We start from the raw sequence: 12,561 nt of genomic DNA, 5'->3' as shown, positions 1-12,561 counted from the left end.
TTCATACCATTACTTTAAATTTTACAATAAAAAATAACAATAAAATAATGAATATTGTTTACGTTTTCATTTTCCAAAACAACAATAAAACAACAAACAATATTTATGTTTTCATAACAATCAAAACATAGGTAATCATAGATTACTAAGCTCACCGAGACGGAGCATCACCCTTATGAGACATCACCTTTATAAGACCACCTTTATCATTTTATATGAAAATCATACTTTATGATCTTGGATATTCATGGATTCTGTTTTGACAAAATATCGTATATCATCTGATAAATTTTTTTATGATAATCATATGTTCATATGTTAATCAATACAATGATATAAAATTAAATATTGCATCATGTCATATTTCTAATATAATATATATCATATAATAAATAAAATACCGTAATAAACAATAATGAGATTTGATATTGTAACGTATGATATGACATTGTATTGTGTTATACCTTATTGTATTTGATCACATAATACAATATCATAAAATATAATACAATATAGTATCATATTACAATATCATATTACATAATACATCATAACACTGAAACATGATATTATATTGTATAATATAGAATGATATTGTATTGAATGACACTGAAACATATTTGATACATTATATGATATTATATCATATAATACAATATAATTTGATTCCAACATTGTATCTTATCAAATGATACAACATTAAGTGATATGGTAAAATATTATAAAATACATTATTATATTATACATATTGCATCATATAACACAATAAAATATATTACAATATCATATCATACAATTTCATGTGATATGATAATATATCATATAAACCAATATCATATCATACAATATCGTATGATACAATATTATTTAATATTACAATATCATATAATACAATTTCATGTGATATAATTCTATATTACTGAAACCAATATCATATTATACAATATTGTATGATACAATATTATAGAATATACAATATTGTATCATAGGGTACAATATAATATTTTGCAATATCTTATGTAATTGTATCATGTGATAAAATAATAAATTAAAAATACAATATAATATTATACAATATTGTATCATAATATACAATACTATACATGACAATATCATGATACATAATCATATCATAAAATATCAAAAAAATTGATACAATATCATATCGTATCATATAACTTTTTATAATATAACATATGATATCATATTGTATCATATCAAACAATATTGTTTCATATCATACAATACTTTATCATAGGAATCATGTTATATCATTTATCAACAAACACATCTATCTATCGAGCTGGTTTGAGTGAGGTATGAGATTTCTTTAGCATCCTTGATAATGGAGATCAGGCTCTGCTTCTGAAGCAACCTCTGCATTTAATTTATAATAAAGTTAAATCAACTATGCAAGCTATCATCTATAAAACATGGGACCTGTTCCAAAAAACTAAACCTCATCCAGCATCCGAAACCTATGGCTCAGATTCAGCATTCAAGCCCATCAGGTGCATTTGTATCATAAGACGCATCATCCATGCAATTTTCGTGAAGTTTGGACCAGTAATAACTAAGATATCATCATCAGAGGGCACTAGCAATTAAAACCTTAACTTCCTCCAGCATCCGCAACCTATGGCTCAGATTCAGCATCCATGCCTGTCAGGTGCATCTGTATCATAAGACACACCATCCATTCAAGTTTGGTGAAGTTAGGACCAGTAATAACTAAGATTTATTTTTTAGCATCCTTGATAATGGAGATCAAGCTCTGCATCTGAAGCTACCTCTGCGATTCATTCATATTACAGTTAAATCAACTATGCAAGTTTGAAATTAAACATGTGACCTGTTCCTAAAAACTTAACTTTATCCAGCATCCGAAACCAGACTATGCATTCAAGCCTGTCAAGTGCATTAGTATCATAAGACACACCATCCATGGAAGTCTGGTGAAGTAAGGACAAGTAATAACTAAGATATAATCATCAGAGGGCACCTGCAACAAAAACTTAACCAGCTCTAAAAACCTTAACCTCTTCCAGCATCCGAAACCTATTGCTCAGATTCAGCATTCAAGCTTGTCAGGTGCATCAGTATCATAAGATGCACCATCCATACAAGTTTGGTGAAGTTAGGACCAGTAGTAACTAAGATTAATCATCAGAGGGCACCTGCAACAAAAACTTTAACCAGCTCTAAAAACCTTAACCTCTTCCAGCATCCGAAACCTATTGCTCAGATTCAGCATTCAAGCTTGTCAGGTGCATCAGTATCATAAGACGCATCATCCATACAAGTTTGGTGAAGTTAGGACCAGTAGTAACTTAGATATTGCTATCAATGGGTACCCGCAACAAAAACTTTAACCTGCTCCAAAAACCTTAACCTCCTCCAGCATCCGAAACCTATAGCTCAGATTCAGCACTCAAGCCTGTCTGGTGCATCAGTATCATAAGGCACACCATCCATGCAAGTTTGGTGAAGTACAGACCAGCAGTAACTAAGATACTGCTATCAAAGGGCACCTGCAACAAAAACTTTAACCTGGTCCAACAACCTTAACCTCCTCCAGCATCTGAAATTTAGGACCCAGATTCAGCATCCAAGTCTTTCAAGTCCATAGGTAGGTCCAGATGCATCATCCATGCAAGTTTGGTGAAGATAGGACAAGTAATAGCTTAGATACAGGACCTGCAACAAAAACTTTAACCAGGTCCGGACGCCGACGCCGACGCCGACGCCACCGCCGACGCCGAGGGTATAGCATAAGCTCTCCTTGACTTCGTCTCGGTGAGCTAAAAATATGTGAGCTAATGCTCATTACCAATAGCCCTGCTATGATGTAAATACATAATAAACAACCAAAGTCAAAATTAACAGGAAATTGAGGTAAGATTTGTTCCATTCCCACCATATGGCTGTCCGTTTCAAAATTTCAAAACTCTGCAATGGGTACTTGGTGAAAAAACTGTGACAAAAATGTGTTCGAAAATTCAATTGTGAAAATAAACAGTCATAAGTTAATAAGAAGCCATCATATTTGATATATCTGATTACACTGCAACGAAAATTTTGTGACGGACAGAAAAGCAGACGTGTAAAAAAGTAAATCACTCTCCTTCGGAGCAAGGTAAAAAAAATAACTGAACAAAAAATAGAATGTATTTTCCATCTGGAAAATGTAATGATCATAGATCATTTTCTAAAACAAAACCATCTACTACTGAAATAAAAACATAAATAGGAACATTTGGCAAACATAAAAAAACAAATATTTGTATGACAAAATTGAATGATATACCTTATTGATGACTGAGAATTAAACAAACAATAATGCTGATTTCAATTCATATTTGGCATCCTGGAAAATAATTACCATGTCGTAAGCCATTTCATAAAACGAAACAGTCCACCATTGAATTGCAAAATACAAATTAGAGATACAATGAGCAAACTCAACAATGATACCACCCCCTTAGAAAATATATTAATTCAATAATTTCTCTTTTAGAAAGTAATGGAAGTTCCATTTTTCTTAGTGACCTTCAACTGGCAAAAATGACCAAAGTTCACAATCAATACTTATTTACAGATCACAAGAATTCTCAGTGTCAACTTTAGCTTCAGATCCAATCAATTCCATTACAAGCAATACAAGGTATAAACTAGAAAGGAATTATGCATTTTTCTTTAAAATGACATAACCGATCTTTATGTAAAGTAGGAACATCCAATGTTTCTTCATAAGAGAGATATGGACCAGACACGATTGCACAGACAGACAGATGGACAAGGTGATTCCTAAATACCATCTGAAACTTTGTTTGCGAGGAGTATAAATATAAACCATTCATTAAATATACAAAACATATGCTTGGCAACATTGAATGAATATTCCTTAAAAGAAAAACTTCCAAAAAGCTTTCATTTTTTTCCATCAAGAAAAATTCACAAAAATGATGGACAAAGTCTGATGTCATATTATAAAACAAAAGAATTCACTATTGAACTAAAAAATATGAATTTGATCCTTTGACAAACATTAAATAATACAAAATTTACTGGGCAAAATGGAATGAATACAGTAATTGAATGAGAAATACATTAACGCAGATTTAATTTCTTTTTCCTAGCAAGTCCAGTAGCTTGTCAAAGCGATTCATCTTTGCCTCATGTTGTTTTCGCATTTCTTGGATCATTTCATCGCCTTGTGCAGTTAATTTGTCAACAACATTTGCCAACTTTGCTTTTTTGGGATTTTTGAACTCTAATTCATGATCACCAGTTACACTTTTTGATGGTTTTCTTTTACCAGTATTCTGATGTGCAGATGTGGATGCAGAACAAGCAGGTGCTCCTTGACCATGTTCACCAGAACTTTCTTCTGACTGTGGACTGTTCAGTGTCCCCTTTACACTGTCATATGTTACCTTAGCAGTTGTTGAAGCTCTATTTCCATACAGTAAATTAAATTCTTCAAAATACTTCCATGTAGTTTTCTTGTTTCCCGTTTTTTGATTATCATCAACTACTTTTTTGTAGGTTTTCTTCAAATTTTTCCACTTGTTTTTAACTTGGTTGCAAGTAACAGGGACTTTGTGGTTATTTAATGTTTTTGTTATCCGATTCCACAAAACATCATGGTTTTTAACTTGTTCAAACTCTTCTTCCATGTCAGATCTGATGGAGATCAATTCTTTCTCTTCACACTCCTTCCAAATATGAACCTACCGAAAAATATAAAACTTATCACTAACATAACTCAAGGAAATGATTTACTTGAAGAATGCTGTATCCCAATTTATGTGTTTAAGGTGCATGGTCTTATTGTTTCATTATAACTGTATCAAATAATTTTCTATCAAAACAAATTATCTTAGACAGTTATAGACGTTTGCCTATTTACACCAGAAGAATTGGTGTCCCTTCAAAGTGTTAGAAATATTCAAAGTAAATACAATAATTTCTATGGGCATACTAAAAAAAACCCAAAAAAACCCCAAACTGCATAATGGGAATGTTTAGAAAAGGAAACCGTTTAGTTTCATCACCCAAATTATTAGATTTATTCAAATCTGCATGTTATGCATCGATTGTAAACAATTAAACTTAAGAAATATTAGTGAACAAAATGTTCACAGTTTTTTTTGATGCGCTAAAACATTATGACCTTTATCTATAGCAATTTCATAGTTTTAATACCATTATAGCCGCCTCAACCTCAGGGGCGAATTTCAATATGAGGCGAAATAACATGATACCCTTTTGTGTCATTTGTTTTTAAGTCAAATTTTGTAAATAATTTTTTTTTATCTAAATATCACTAAATTTTGATGGGAAAACTATTGCAAAGTCTATTTTTTTAATACAAATTACTAGCATAACCATCATTTAAAAGCAGTCATAAAATTTGATGTAAAATCAGACCATGCAGCTTTAAGAATCAAATTGGTTGAATTAAATTATGAATCATTTTCTCATTAACATGACTGTACATTTTATTAAGTTTAACATGTATTTATTCATTCAGTGTCAGTTGGAATTATACAAGTAATATGGAATGCATGGTTATTTCATTACCTTTTCAGGTCCGTTTACTGGGGAAGAGCAACTACTCCTACTTGTACTTGGTCTACTTGTGTCACTTGACGTTGTACTTGGTCTACTTGTGTCACTTGACGTTGTACTTGGTCTACTTGTGTCACTTGACGTTGTGTTGTTAACCGCAGCTTTATATACCTGCTCCTTAAGATTTGGGTCTATAATGTGAAGAAATATTTATGTAAAAATAATGAAGTATAGATACTAGTCTATAGTCTGTCCCAAGATATTTATGCAGCACATTTTGGACGATTTTTATTAAAAATACAAATACCTGTGAAAGAAGTGCAATTGAAATAGTTGAAAGGGATATTTTCCAATTATTTCATTGACACTCTATCATCTTTCACTCGGAAAAATTCACAGGAACGAAAACAGATTCCTTACAGAGATTTATAATGGGGAATGTTTACATCTTTTCTCCATTCGGAATACATCCGCAATTTTTCAACGTTATCATCCGGGCTTGCTGCAATAAATAATCTCCGTAGACATCACACTTTTAAGCATTGGATTGAAACCTGATAAGCTAACAGGGGCGTTTCAATTGAGAAATCTTGGAAATCGTTTGAATCCTGAGGTATTTATAATTATCAAGCAATTAAGCCAAATGTGAATCCAGGATATCTTGGGACAGAGTATAGAGCAATTTTCTTTTCATTAACAATTCAGATTGTGAATTAATTGAAAGCTAAACAAGATTCGTTTTTATTGTTTTACACAAAGTTATGAAAGCAAAGGCATATAAATACATTTACAGTACTTATGCAACATAAATTAATCAGATATTTATATTTTCTATGTCTCAGAAATAACCCCAGAGGCGGATCCAGCAATTTGTAAAAGGGGGGGTTCCATTTGATGAAAACCAATATGGGCAAAATTCATCATTTGTCAATAAACAAGGACTTTTTAACGTTTTCCGTGCGTATACAACTGTATTTAATAAACATTTATCTCATCACTATCTATTTCACATCTATTTCAACAGCAGAGTGCACTGCATTATTGAGCGTTTTGCCGTTTTGGTTTAGGTAAGGAAGATTTGCATAATATCTAACCTCAAGAAACCCAAGTCTCCAGCAATGAGAAAGTGCGTCTATGCTTGATAGAAAAGAAACACTAAGAAACAAAAAATAACTCAGACTAATTACGACAAATTATTATAAAAATGGATATTTTGGTAATTTTTTTATGTCTTTGATGTTTTTAAATTAATTCTGAACTATTTATCAATTTTGATTTTTTAAATAAAGGTCTAAATGATAGGATATGACAAAAGAATGGGAATAATTTATCTGCTGAATAAATGGTACGTGTGTAATACAGTGGTAAAAGCAATTGTCGTCCCAGGGAACTTGATGTGACCTCTGTAATGGGTGCGCTACATCATCTGGCACTAGTACAAATGCGATCATATTTAGAAAAGTTTGGCATTTTCATAATGGTTTACATATAAACCCTTTACACGGTATTTTTGTAACAGAATTTCCGATTCTTGGAAACAAAGCAAAAAAAACTTTCTTTTGTGTTTCATGTGGGTATGAAGGTAGCTAGCATTCCAGAAAAATAGCATAACCCGCATAAGCGGGTAATGTAATTTTCTTTGTATTTTTCGTATGAAACGAAGTAAAACTCATCTTTTATAATTACTTTAGTTAATTAACTAAACAATACATTTGAAATCGGTTTTAAAGTAAAACGAATGCGTGTACTCGTACTTGAACGTCGTTTTACTCGATGAAAACTGTATATGAACTATAACCAATTTTTTAAAAAGAAATAGAGTAGAAAATACATTGTTGATGTTATTATAAATCTGTGTTTTTAGCGATACTGCTTAATTTTATGTATTTTTTCTTTCATTTTCCACATTTTTACTCAGTGTAGTAAACACCATATGCAGAAGGGGAGTACAATGTACTTTATTTCGATAAAAAATTGATTAGTTTTTTTCATGTAAGAACAAAATTATGGGACGCAGTACGAAATTCTTTAAATAAGCAATTTTAAAAGCATTTATTTGAGATAATAACAGTATTTCTATTATAAATGGGAAAAATTGCCTTTAAGTAGGCATTAAACGTTTTCAAAAAAATTCATATGTCCCAGAGAAAGGGGGGGTTCCGACCCCCGGAACCCCCCCTCTGGATCCGCCAATGAACCCAATTCATTTTTCAAGTCATTTTTGGTATAAACACAGTCAAAACATAATTAAATCCTATATAAGGCATTTTGGCCTTTAATTTATTTGATTACATTTTGACTATGTTTATCTTAAAAAAAAACTTGAAAAATGTTCCAGATTACAATTTTAGCAAAAAGTCCCACTAATGTAAATCAAGAAATGTTACCGCAGTTAGGGTCGTTCACCATCTCGTACAAGTCTCTTGATAAGACTGCTTGCAATTGCTCTGTACCTCTATAGAGTGTTATGTGTACCCTACAATACATTTAACATATTTTAATCTACTAAACTGTCAAGTTGTCAACATCAATAATCTGGTTCTGTGATAGTTGGTACATTGAATATGTTAAAAGCAAAATTAACCCTAATTTAATGCTTTCAAAACTTTTATTCAAGGTGGCCAAAAGAAATTTCTGTCATATATTCAGTATTAACTTCAATCATATATATATATTCATCAATGTTAAACACCGTTAACATTTTCACATGTAAACTGTTAAACAAATTATTTATGCATAAATGTTCCAAGATGACAAATTTTCCGAGTATAAATCCCATCCTGTTCAAGATAGTGCGCAGGTCGATTAAAATGTACGCATAATAACGAAAAATATTCTATATATTCAATATAATAAAAGATAAATGCGACAAATTAAAACTTACACATCTGCATTTGCACTTTCCGACGCCATCTTAGAACTCGAGTGATTCTACAGCGTGCTTGGGTTTTAGAAGGTAGAGTTCATTAGGTCAGATGACGTAATTCGGGTTGAAACTACCGGTGTTCGGTTGCAACTCTAGTAACTATAGTACGTACTCGAGTATGAACCGAAGTCGCCCCAGATTATCGATTAGCTTCTCCTTGAGTTGTCGTTTGTAAAAAAAAAAAGCGGAATATCAATAATCAAAGAAAAGTTCTCTATAGAACATTCAATTTGGTTTAATTCAGGTATGTAAACAGTATTGTTTTGAAATAAAATATAAGTTTTTCAAATAAATAATGAGATTAACCGTTAGGAATGGCCAATTAAACGTTAGGGGCTTGTATAGAAAAAAAAGCATCGTTAAAAAAATGGATACCGGTATGTCAGACGAAAAATATAAGCCCCCTTTAACGATGTTTTTAGCCCACTTGTTAATGATTTTTTTCTACACAAGTCCCTTCGTTGTTAGGTGAGGTTCAATTTTTATGTAAATGTAGACATTCATTACTGCACATCCCGCTAAGTTGTATCCATGCGCGGATCCAGAAAATTTTTCCAGGGGGGGTCCGAAGGATAATTGTGTTTGCCAGGGGGGGGGGGGGGGTCCGAGGCATATTTTCGCGATAATTTTACTATGTAAATTTAATAAATTTTCATTTTCCAGGGGGGGGGGGGGGTCGGGACCCCCCGACCCCCCCTCTAGATCCGCGCATGGTATCCTATATAACTTTATATATAACACACTACAAACGCCACGGTCACGTGGCCTTGTATTTTTTTCATTTGTAATTTCAGGGACGTACATACTAGTATACTGGTAATTTTCTTTAAAAGGTTTTAAATTATACCGAAGATTTGGCTGAAAATATTATAGTGAAGTACTGAGAGGGCATAAAGTTAATATAGAGTGTTAATATGGTAAAATTATCGGTTCTCTTTTCACATCAATTAAAGACCTGATTTTTTGTTTTTACATGTATGTAGTTGGTAAATTCAAGTAAAGATGAATACTTTTATTAGCCTATTTCATGATTATATTCAAATAAAGGTTTTATAATTGTTTATATTAATTTTTTTTTGCATTGCCTTTGAAATTGTATAGTCTTTTCAGATTGAATATAACTGATACTCTCCAATGTCAATTTATGTCATCTGATTATTTTTTTCAGCAGATCATCATTGTACAGGGAATCTGCAGCTGGACCAGCAGAGGGATTCGGATCAAATGCCAAACCATATACATGTTCTTCTCTGCCGTCCTTGAAGAGGATCGACAAGTTCCATAGTTCCATCTCATCTATTCTATTCATGTCGGACAACATCTGGATTTCAATTTGCAATTCCAGGAAAGTTTCACCTTCCCTCCATGATACATCACAGATTTTATTTAAGACTTACAGGAAAACACACTCCCTTGTTTGATTATGGGTGTTGGTCAGTGGTCAGTTCTACAGTCAGGAACTAGAAGAGCTGTTCTCAAGTTACCAGTGGAAAGCCGACACATCCCATTATCTTCTCAATGTACTTCTCCAGTTACCAGTGGAAAGCAGACACATCCCATTATCTTCTTTATGTACTTCTCCAGTTAGTTGTGGAAAGCGGACACATCCTATTATCTTCTCAATGTACTTTTCCTTCTCATCTGCTACGAGATGGCTAATGAGATCAACTGCCGTCATGAAAACGTCCATCTCCAATTCAATATTTAGACTGTCATCAGACAAGCTGTTTCCTGCCGTCATGAAAACGTCCATCTCAGATTCAACATTTAGACTGTCATCAGACAAGCTGTTTCTATGTCTAAGCCCAGGAAATCTTTGCTTTTTCTCCAAGGCAAGCCATGAACTGTTTACCAAGCAGTTTCAGTGTCCAAGCCAAGGAAATCTTCACTCTTTCTCCAAACCATAATTTTTTTAACTAAATCTAAGGACCATTTCCATGATACTTGAATTTGCATATCTGAATATACGTGTTTGCTTGTCTTCATTATGAGCAGAATCTTCAGGAGTTCTGCATTGTCAAGGATTTTACTTCCTCGTAGCACAGCATAGTTTTCCCATTTTAAAGTCACTGCTAAATTGAGCAGATGACTGGTCTTACTGAGATCTAATGTCATTTCATTAACAATACATGTATATGTGTTGAGTATACAAAAAAATTTTGAAGACAATTTTCCAATTATTCCTTCATCCCATAATTATGTTACATTCTTTTGATAAAACTTTATATCATGATGTAGTTTCATGATTATTGCTTATGCACAGAATTTATTAAATCAAATATATTTATTGTACGACATATCTTGACCATGAAACATGAATTAATGTATGTTGCAATGACTGCAATTCTAATGTCTTTGTGTGCAGTCTTTGTTTTCCATTCATAATTTGTTGGGAGAGAAGCATCCATCAAAAATTAACAGGATCTGTTATTAAAAATTAATGAAGTTTAACATGCTGAAAATTCTGATCCATGGATGTTTTATCCAGCAACTGAGGCTGAGCTTACCAAATAGAATTACTGGTATTTGGTCGTCATATTTGGACTATTTTGTATGTAGAATCTCTCTTTTAGACACTTCTCTCAAATAAATGTAATCTACCATGCTCTCAGGGCCCAAAATTGGAAATAAACTATTATTATTAATATAAACCATTATTATTTGTGAGTTACTCAAATAAAATTAACAATTAATTGTGGTGTTGTCTTCTTTCTATAATTATAGTAATTTTCGGGCTACCAATTCTTACATTCAGACAAGTCAGAAATTCAGGCATTTTCAAACTTTGAGAATTTACCCCGCCAAAAAACTACAGCATGTGCCGTGAATTTGTAAAGTAATTGAAAAATATCAACATATAGACAAAAATGTTTTTAAAAATACAGTAAAACATGCTTATATAACAAAATGCCATGGACGGGCGAATTGGCTTCATAAGCGTAATTCGTTTTATCTGTCAAGTTTGCAACATGTAATATAGTTACATTCGGGGAATGAAAATCACTTTGCTGTAAGTGTCGATTCATTATAAATATGTTCGCTATAACCATGTTTTACTGGGTTTTTTTTCTCGACAATACCGCGGCAGACCTTTTAAATACATTTATAATATAAAAATAAATTTTGGAACTGACATCCCCTTTTCAAAGAGAGTAATAAAAACTTAATGACAAATTCATCATAAAAAAATTAGTCATTTTTTTAAGAATATGATGCTCATATTTAATCGCTAAATACCCATCCCATTCTAACCCATAATGAATTTATTATTACGATTTGCGAAATAACGGACCTTCTCAAATTGTATGATAAGTTCCTGGTTAAGATTACCAACGTTATCAGACATGTTGCAGGGTTCTTCACATCCTAAAATTGAATCAAAACAGACCGTACCATAGGCGTCGGAACCGGGGGGAGGGGGGGGGCACCCGATTCTTTATTTTTTTTGCAAAGTCACACCTTACCATTAGGTACATAGCATAATAGAGGGTTATTCAGCCCCGCCACTTTTTCTCGCAACTTGATTGATCTGAAATTCACCTTGAAAAGATTGAAATATTGAGAAGTTGGAGTTAAAGGTATACTATAGGTATGAAAAGATTGAAATATTGAGAAGTTGGAGCTATAGCTAGGTATACTAGCCCCCCCCCCCCCCCCCCCCCCCCCCCCGGATTAAGATTTTCATGATTTGGGGAAAATAAATTTGGTAGGTAAGAATATTTTTGGGAACTATGGTATACACCCCCCCCCCCCCCTTCCACGGATTAGGATTTTCATGCGTCGGCCACCCTACAGCCAACGGACCCCATCCACATGATAATGATCACCATTATCAGACAGAAGATTATGTTCTTGGTAGTGGGGACGTTGTTGTTGTAATACATGCGTCTCCTGTTTTGTTATGACTCAGGGTTGCAGGCGCTGTCGGGATGATCAGCTGTGGTCCATAGGGGTGCGGCGAAACAGGTCGCCGAATTCATCACTAATTCAAACCCGGGCCCCCTGAATTTTCTCTAGTCAGGTGCTCTAAAAAAAACATCAAAATATTTTAACTCTAAAAA

The 12,561-nt window shown here is 33.0% G+C and overlaps 1 protein-coding gene and 1 long non-coding RNA gene across 2 annotated transcripts; one reads left to right on the top strand and one right to left on the bottom strand.

The window, feature by feature from the left end:
* Positions 1 to 4,076: 4,076 nt before the first annotated feature.
* On the bottom strand, positions 4,077 to 8,625 carry LOC128174939 (uncharacterized). The gene is made up of 4 exons (XM_052840362.1): positions 8,459 to 8,625; positions 7,962 to 8,050; positions 5,587 to 5,765; positions 4,077 to 4,733 (listed from the first exon to the last, which is right to left on the bottom strand). Exons 1-4 carry the CDS (start codon positions 8,485 to 8,487, stop codon positions 4,122 to 4,124), a joined length of 909 nt encoding a protein of 302 aa, XP_052696322.1. The 5' UTR covers positions 8,488 to 8,625; the 3' UTR covers positions 4,077 to 4,121.
* Positions 8,616 to 11,193, top strand: LOC128174941 (uncharacterized). The gene is made up of 2 exons (XR_008242596.1): positions 8,616 to 8,744; positions 9,669 to 11,193. It is a non-coding gene; the product is annotated as an uncharacterized LOC128174941 (long non-coding RNA).
* The last annotated feature ends 1,368 nt before the right edge of the window (positions 11,194 to 12,561 follow it).

This window comes from Crassostrea angulata, chromosome 2 (assembly GCF_025612915.1).
Source record: "Crassostrea angulata isolate pt1a10 chromosome 2, ASM2561291v2, whole genome shotgun sequence".
NCBI lineage: Eukaryota > Metazoa > Mollusca > Bivalvia > Ostreida > Ostreidae > Magallana > Magallana angulata.
The sequence above is the reverse complement of the archived record's forward strand: the minus strand, read 5'-3'. Positions and strand labels throughout refer to the sequence as shown.

What these genes read in the sequence shown, in the direction of transcription:
- LOC128174939 (XM_052840362.1), bottom strand. Translation starts at nt 8,487, where the DNA reads ATGGCGTCGGAAAGTGCAAATGCAGATGT. An exon ending in GGTGAACGACCCTAACTGCG is followed by an intron (nt 5,766 to 7,961) that starts GTAACATTTCTT and finishes TTCACATTATAG; the next exon opens with ACCCAAATCTTAAGGAGCAG. An exon ending in CAGTAAACGGACCTGAAAAG is followed by an intron (nt 4,734 to 5,586) that starts GTAATGAAATAA and finishes ATTTTTCGGTAG; the next exon opens with GTTCATATTTGGAAGGAGTG.